This window comes from Neopsephotus bourkii, unplaced genomic scaffold (genome assembly GCF_033783945.1).
Source record: "Neopsephotus bourkii isolate Nb327-2 ecotype Australia unplaced genomic scaffold, CSIRO-AGI_Nbou_v1 NB_1778, whole genome shotgun sequence".
NCBI lineage: Eukaryota > Metazoa > Chordata > Aves > Psittaciformes > Psittacidae > Neopsephotus > Neopsephotus bourkii.
In genome coordinates, this window is record NW_026902252.1 from 170,157 (window position 1) to 178,604 (window position 8,448).

The following is an 8,448-nucleotide window of genomic DNA, read 5'->3' on the forward strand; positions in this document are numbered from 1 at the left end:
CATCACCCTCTTCCTCACACCTCCATGTCCCCCACAATCTGCATCTTCCCTGAAGCCCCCCCCATCCCTGTACCACTCCTGCACAAGTGTCTTGGCCCTCCTTTCCCAGCCTTTCCCAGTTCTGAGTTGATGCTTTCAAAGAGCCATCCACAATGACTTTAAGATCTCTTTCTTAAAATGCTAATAAGTAATTTAAAGACTGCCACTGTGCATGCATGGGTTTAGGGTAATTTTTTTCCTGCGAATCCCTTTCCATTCATCACTGACTACATTTAATCTGCCACTTTATAGCCCGGTTATCCAGTGTCATGAGATCCTTTTCCAATATTTTAAAGACAATAGTTGTTTTTACCATCCTGAATCACTCCGTATAATCTGCAAACTTTCTTGCCTCCGAGCTCCCACCCCTTCCCAACGCATTTACGAGTACATCACACAGCACAAACCTCACGCTGACCCCCGTCCAGTGGGAAAACTGACTCCTTTGTTTGCCCCTCTTTAAGCAGATTCTAATCCATGAGAGCCCTTCCTCTAAACGTACTGCTCTGGAGTCTCCTGGATCACCCAAGGAGCCCTTCTTAAAGGATGCTCATCCCAATACTCATTGGACCAGTTTATTTTCGCTTCTGCCATCACTTCAGGGCCATCTCTCAGCCCTGCCCTGGGGCAGGAGTGCCCTTGGCCATGGCCATTTGGGGGGTGCACAGAAGCAGTTCCCATCTCCCCACTTGCTCCATCCTGGTTGGGTTTACCCTCCCAATTCCCATTTGTTGAGGTGGAATTTGGGGGGGATAATGAATTTCTTCTCCCAAGTTATTTCCCGAGCTCCTCTCAGCCTGACAGAGCTGGTTTCACACTCACTACACCACAGGCTCTGACTTTTCTCTGTTGTCTTCCCCTTTTAGACACTGCTTCCAATATCTGAAGAACTCTTTTTTACCTCCAGCGACCTCCTTCCATTCGCCATTTAACCAAGATTTATGTGCAAAAAACCCCAACCAAACCTCACACATTAAATGGCCACATCCCTTTATTCTGAGTTTTAATATCATTTCCTCCATCACGTGCAAGTACGTCACTATTTCAGCTGCTCCCTTTGGCGACCTCCTTCATTTTGCCTTGCAAAGCGTTACCATGTAGTATCTTTGCAGTTGTTTTACAATATGATGCTGTCTTATAGAAAAGTGCTGGTCATTTTATGGATGCACTGGTTGGCCTCTGAGCTAAAAACCTACTTTGTTAGATCGACTGATAAAACTCCATCAACTTTTGGAGCTCACCAGCCTCTTTATCTCCCTTAACGTCTAGCAATCAGCGTCACAATTCAGGGTAGAGGGGTAGTGGGGACCAAATGCTGCTCCCTTCATCCCAGAGCATGGAAATTCAGACGGACAGACAGCACAGCACTCCTTCATAGAATCCCAGCCTGGTTTGGGTTGGAAGGGACCTTAAAGCTCCTCCAGCTCCAACCCCTGCCACAGGCAGGGACCCCTTCCACTGGAGCAGCTTGCTCCAAGCCCCTGTGTCCAACCTGGCCTTGAGCACTGCCAGGGATGGGGCAGCCACAGCTTCTCTGGGCACCCTGTGCCAGCGCCTCAGCACCCTCACAGGGAAGAGCTTCTGCCTAAGAGCTCAGCTCAGTCTCCCCTCGGGCAGGTTCAAGCCATTCCCCTTGCCCTGTCCCTACAGCCCTTGTCCCAAGCCCCTCTCCAGCTTTCCTGCAGCCCCTTTAGGCACTGGAGCTGCTCTAAGGTCTCCCCTTCAGGAGCCTTCTCTTCTCCAGGCTGCCCCAGCCCAGCTCTCTCAGCCTGGCTCCAGAGCAGAGCTGCTCCAGCCCTCGCAGCATCTCCATGGCCTCCTCTGGCCTCGCTCCAGCAGCTCCAGGTCCCTCTTGTGCTGCTGCCCCAGAGCTGGATCAGGGCTGCAAGGGGGTCCCCTCAGAGTGCAGCAGAGGGGCAGGATCCCCTCCCTCCACTGCTGCTCACGCTCTGGGGGTGCAGCCCAGCACACAGGGGGGTTCTGGGCTACTCACCCCCATCCTGCTTTGCTCGCAGAGCCAACACACCCTGCACAGCCACCCCCCTGCCACAAAGTGCCATTCTTTCATTCAACACATCCCTAAGCACCTGATACCAGTATGAAGCTGGTATTGATACATCCCTGCACCCAAGGGGTCCCTGCCCGCCTCCAGCATCCCCAGCAATACTCACTCCCTGTGCTGCCTGCATCCCTGGGTACCAGCCAGGACAGAGCCTGCTCCTAACCCTCCCTCCATCCTCCCTGGCTGCACGTCAGCACCTTATCGCAGGAGGCCCTGTGGTTACCCCCTTATCTAACGCTGAACTTTTGCCTCCGAGGATCTCCCTGCTACCCCCATCCCAACACGATGCAACAGGCAGCTGAGCTTCGTTCTGAAGTCTCTGCAAACCAAAAGCCACGTTTGGGAAGGACTGCAAATCAGGATGGTAAAATAAAGCTCTTTCTATGGAAGAGGACCCCCATACCCACTCCCAGACAGACCCATGCACAAGGATGCACCTCGGCAGGGTCTGTGAGGAGTGCTGGGGCCAGAGCGGTCGGCTCAGGCTCCAGTTTAACACAGCTCCAGTTCAGCTCACACAAAGGCACTCAGGCCTTGGGAGCTATTGCAGCATTCAGTATTTACTCAGCTCCTCAAGCAGGTTTCGCAGCCCCGCTGGTGCCCACCCCTCTTTACAGCCAGCTCAGGTATGTGTGTGTACACAAAGGACTAGTGCAAGCAGATCCTTAGCCCATCTGCAAAGGGAACCGCTGCTCCCACCCTTGGGGAACAGCCCCCAAGCCCCTTAGAAGCATCCCCAAGGCACCCTTCACATCCCAAGATCCCTCTGCAGAGAGCATCAGTGGTGACACCACCTCCAAGCCATGGTTCCCTACTGCCCTGTCCCCTTGGCATCTCCCTCCTGCTTTGATCACCCAGAGAAGCTGGAAATACAGCAGGGATACGGGAGCAACTACTGCTTCAGCATGGGAAAAGCAGAGAAGCAGAGTGGCAACGGCAGCTCCACAGATGTTCAAAGCAGGCACCAGTTCATTTGGTCTCTAAAAGGAGTTCTCCCTGTTGCTGCCCTGGTGTGACCTGCAACCCCAAAAGTATGGCTCAAGTCTTTCTCCACTGAGACCATGAAGCTGGACCCAACAAGGCACAAGTCAATCCCTGTGGTCGCTCCAGCCCTGGGCCTGGAGAAGGTTACGGAGGTGCTCAGCAGCAAGTCCTGACCATGTGTACAATAGAAGTAACCATGTTTTAACACTAAAATACGTTACAGAATACATAAAATACAGTATACTGTATAGTATGGACATGTATGCAGTATAATAAATGCGTATGTGCACATTATAATGCATTATTAACCACGCAGAAACACAAAGGTCCTGTCTCCAGCTTGCTCAGGGGATGGGGCACATGTATTCATGCCCAGCACCTCAGCCACAGCATGCCCCAGAGACACCCAACCCAGGCAAGGACATTGTCCTGCCCCAGCACCCATCCCCAAGCCCATAGCCGAGCTCAGGATCACGACTGCCCGGCACAGAAGGACGATCAGCACTAGCCATGATGCTGCTTCCCAGCACGATTCCCACCAGGCGATGCTCCCTCGCCCATCAGAGCCCACTGCCACCTCCCAGGGCACCTGCACCCTCGCAGATCTTAGGGCCACCTCATCCCTCCTTTCCCATGTTTTGGCTCTCCTCCAGCCCTCGGAATCCTGCCAACACCCCAGGGCTTATGGAAAGTTGACTCCAGCAGGATGAGGAGCACCTCTGGGGGCTTGTTCCTGCCTTGCACATGAGTTACAGCCGGGCTGCTGGGTTTAAAATACCTTCAGTGCCCTTCCCAGCTCACCCCGAAAACACCTTGGAAGCATCAGTACTCCAGGTACACGTGCAGCATACACCAGCAGGAGTACAAAGAGGAGCCGTGAGTGATAGTGGCACCATTACCAACCAGTGTGGGCTCCAGACCCTGCCCGGGCTCCTTTGTTCTTAACTTTCTGGTTTTGATTTGGTCTTTTTTTGTTTCTAAAAACACACTAAAAAAGAACTTTTCCTTTCAAAAGCCTGAACTTTCTCAGCTGCAGACACGTTACCTTGCAACTGCCTGAACACAGCCCTTCACCTCTGCTTTATGTACATTGTCATCCGCCTCCCCGTTTTCCATATTGATTTATGGTTCACGTTCTTTTCACATTCCCTTTTAACAGCGCCGGTTTTAACCAAACAGCCTTCCCTCCCGAGCCCAAGCCACGCATTCTGCCGGCCAGTCAGTAATCAACTTCCAATTCTCATGCACACTCCTGTTTATATTTCCTTCCCTATCGGCTTTGTTTCTAATTAAGGTTTGTTAAATGCAAGTGAATATATAGCATACAGAGAAATATAAAGCATGTAGATAAATAAACACCCCACACACAGGCGCACTGACTAAAGGCTGCACTTTCAACCACGGATCCCAAAGCACTTTGTCATGTTCATTAACAAAACCTTGCGGCTCCCTTGGGAAAGATGCCGGTATTATTTTACGCCTTGTAATTAGGAAAACTGAGGCACAGAGGAGACAAGTGAAATTATCAGCATTAGAGAAAAGCTCCATAGCAGAGCTGAAAACAGGACACAAGAGGCAGGATCCCCAGGCAAATAACCAGGATGCTTTTTTCCCCCTTTTTGCCCCCATTTTGGCCTTGGGAATCTGCCGGAGCTGGTAATGGCAGCATGGAAAGCATCTCCAGCATGGAAGAGCCCGTGGCCAGGGTGATGTGGTGGGGTCCAGCTCTCACCTCCTTGGCCAGTGACTACCGGGTAAGTCTGCCTACACCAATAGGGCCCAGGGCATCTGGAGATGCAGGCAGCCACTGCACCCAAGCATCCCATGGAGCTCCGGGAAGAGGCAATTCCCAAAGGGGAGGAAGGAGCAGGGGTGTTCCTAGGGAGCTGTATCCCACACGCTTTTACCGCATCAGCTCTCCAGAAGCCTTTGCAAGCAGGGAAAGGCTGGGACATGGCAGGTGGTTGCCCACACCAGCACTGCAAGTGACCACTGCAACCCCATGACACACATAAGACAGGAGGCAACAGCAGGGGCAAAGGGGGGACCCACTGAGCCTGTACCAATGCATTCATCCCCAGATGGGGACAACCACTGGAAGCACAGGGCTTGGTCCCCATTGACCATCTCCCTGTGAGCATCCCCATCCATGGAGAAGCGCACCTTCTGGTGATCATCTCAGGTGGATGAAAGCCCCCACCAGTGCTGTCTGGCCCCTCATCCCCAGATGCATTCCTTATCTCTTGGGAGGAGCCCAGGTGCTCTTGCATCCAGTCCCCACTGCTACTGCCACGATGGTGGGAAAGTCACCCACTTCTCCATAGGCGCAGGACAGGGTGCCAGGAGCAGGTCACCAACCCCCAGCACTGCCTGGAGGCTCCTCTCAGGGTGCAGGAAGCACAGGGTGGGGTGATGGTGTCACCCCGTCCCTGTACACGGTGCCAGCTCCATCTCCTGCTGTAGTCAGCACCAATGGCTCTGTACAGCCCAGCCCGCTCGGCCCCACTGGCCAGGCACAAACCCCATTGTCAGTGTCAGCTACACCAGCTGATGAGGCCAGATGTCCCACGTGGACATGTATGCTCCCACAAACACGCTCACCACCCCAACCCTTCCCCCCCCACCCATAATTAAAACCATACCAGGCTCATTTGAATAGCATAGCTGGCTAGCGCTCTCCGCTGCAACGTAAATAGTCCTATTTATGCCAAGCTCCCATATTGTAAATATCACGATGTATAGCTGGCCAACCTATGAGTCATCTCCCAAAACTCCAACTTAATAAATGGTGCCTCATCCATGTTCCAGACAAACATCGTCCGTGCGGCTCCCACCGTCCGGCGCCTCCACGCCCGGGGCCAACGAACCGGGGGACCACAGGGACCTCCCGCAGCGGGCTCCGGGATGAGCCAGGTTCTGACCGGACACGATGCCCTCACCCCTGCCCAACCCCGCTTCCCCGGCGCTGCAGGCTCGGTCGGGGTGGGCTTGGGAGCGGGAGGACGAGTCCGTTCCCCCCTTCCCCTTTCTTGGACCCCACGACCGGGCTCCCACCCAGGACCCTCCCCAGTGGAGCTCCCCACCTGCCGTTGCTTTGTCTGAGCACCGGGGGAACGCGGCGGGGAGCCGGGAAAGCCACGCCGCCAGCAGGGAGCCGGCCGGGAGCTCGGGGGATGCCGGCACGGCCTTGCTGAGCTGCGCCCAAAAGCTGCTTTCTACCCGCAGCGGGCACGGAGCGGCGGAGCCGGGGCATCCCTCAGAGCACCGGGGGACCGGCCGAGCTGCCTGCGGGGGGATGCCCGCCCTGGCGAGGGGATGGCGGGGAGACGGGATACGAGACCGAGGGGGTCTGGGGACGGCGCCGGTGGGGGGGCGACACACAAGGGGCCCCTGGCTCCGCACCGGGCTCCGGCGGCGGCACCTCCGGCTGCGGCGGCACTTCCCAAACTTCACCTCCCTGCAGCGCTGGAGGGGTGCGGGTGGGGGCCGCCCACACACAAAGTGCTGCCCCCTCCCCCAAAAAAGGGGGAAAAAACCCGAAGTGGGGATCGCCCCGAGGCGGCCCCATCCTCCCCCCCCCCCTCCCTTTCCCTTACCTTCCACGGCGGCGAGCAGCGGCAGGAGGGCGAGGGGCAGGCAGCAGAGCCACAGCGGCCCCATGGTGCGCGCCGGGCCGGGCATCAGAGGCGGCGCGGCCGGCGCTCCATGGAGGCGGCGTTGGGGGGGGGGAGCGGCGGAGCCGAGCCGAGCCCCTCGCTGGGGCTGGGGCCGCCGCCGGCGCGGGCACGGCCGCGGGCACGGAGCGCACCGCCGGCCGGGCCGAGCCACCGCCGCCGCCGAGCGGGGGAGCTCCCCCCGCCGCCCGCCCCGCCCCGCCCCGGGGAGCCGCTGGGCCGGCGGGGGAGGCGGCCGGGTGTGGGGCGGGCGGCGGCGGCGGCGCTAGGGGCCGGGGGGGTGCGGAGGGGAGCGGAGGGAGAACGGCGGGGGGCGGCGGGCGGAGGGCGGGCGTTGGCTCCCCCCGCGCAGCGATGGTTCCTCCCGGAGCTGTCGATCACCCGCAGAAAGCCGCGGGTTCAGTCCAAATCTGCCCCGCCGGGGCGGGCCCCGCGCCGCAGGCACCGGGCAGAGGGGAGGGGGGGACAGGCTCCGGGCTCCCCGAGGGATGCCCTCGCCTCTGCCCAGTGCAGCGCCCGCGGCCCCGGGCTGAGCATCACTAGCGCCGGGGAGAGAGGGAGGTGGAGGAGGGTGAGCTGGAGTGCGCTGCTGTGATTGCTGGTGTGAGCTGGGTATGAGCTGGTGTGTGCTGGGTATGAGCTGGTGTGTGCTCGTGTGCACTGGTGTGATTGCTGGTGTGCGCTTGTGTGCACTGGTGTGATTGCTGGTGTGTGCTTGTGTGCACTGGTGTGATTGCTGGTGTGTGCTTGTGTGCACTGGTGTGCTTGCTGGTGTGTGCTTGTGTGAACTGGTGTGTGCTTGTGTGAACTGGTGTGTGCTTGTGTGCACCGGTGTGATTGCTGGTGTGTGCCTGGTATGAGCTGGTGTGTGCTTGTGTGCACTGGTGTGATTGCTGGTGTGTGCCTGGTATGAGCTGGTGTGTGCTGGGTATGAGCTGGTGTGTGCTTGTGTGCACTGGTGTGATTGCTGGTGTGAGCTGGGTCTGAGCTTGTATACGCTGGCTATGAGCTGGGTGTGCGCTTGTGTGTGAGCATGTGTGCTGGTGTGTGAGCTGGCCGCAGGCAGGGAAGGGGACATGACCAGCAGGAGGCTGGTGGGGTTGTTCAGCCTGGAGAAGGCTCCTGAAGGGGAGACCTTAGAGCAGCTCCAATGCCTAAAGGGGCTGCAGGAAACCTGGAGAGGGGCTTGGGACAAGGGCCTGTAGGGACAAGCCAAGGGGAATGGCTTGAACCTGCCTGAGGGGAGACTGAGCTGAGCTCTTAGGCAGAAGCTCTTCCCTGTGAGGGTGCTGAGGCGCTGGCACAGGGTGCCCAGAGAAGACTCCTTGGAGTCAACCCAGGTGGGGCAGGAGCACAAGTTCTCTCATATTCCATCTGTGTGGTGCCATTGTGGGTTGGTCACAAGCCCCGTTCATACCACACGATGTCAAGCAGTACCCTCCCTGAAGGTGCAAGCTGACCCAGCTCCACCTCTTCTGCAGATCTGACCCTTGTGCACTTCACAAGTGTTTGGAGGCAATCAAGGCTCCCTGATGGTATTGGCCATGTGCATGAGCCAAGTGGGCTTCCCCAACTCACTGTGGCCAGCTTCAGGCTCTGAGCACCTTTGGAAGCTCCTACCACAGCAGATGTTACTGGTCATACAAGTTGGCCGCACATTCAATGCAGCAGCCTCCAGAGAATCCTGTG

The 8,448-nt window shown here is 57.4% G+C and overlaps 1 protein-coding gene across 4 annotated transcripts in view; it reads right to left on the reverse strand.

Annotated features, from left to right (window-relative positions):
• EPHB2 (EPH receptor B2) overlaps positions 1-6,873 on the reverse strand; it is a 107,559-nt gene extending 100,686 nt beyond the window's left edge. For all 4 annotated transcript variants that reach the window (XM_061379614.1, XM_061379611.1, XM_061379613.1 and 1 more), the window contains exon 1: positions 6,682-6,873. In XM_061379614.1, coding sequence (XP_061235598.1) covers positions 6,682-6,766 — 85 coding nt within the window. In that variant the 5' untranslated portion in view covers positions 6,767-6,873. The remainder of the gene's footprint in view (positions 1-6,681) is intronic.
• Positions 6,874-8,448: the final 1,575 nt, after the last annotated feature.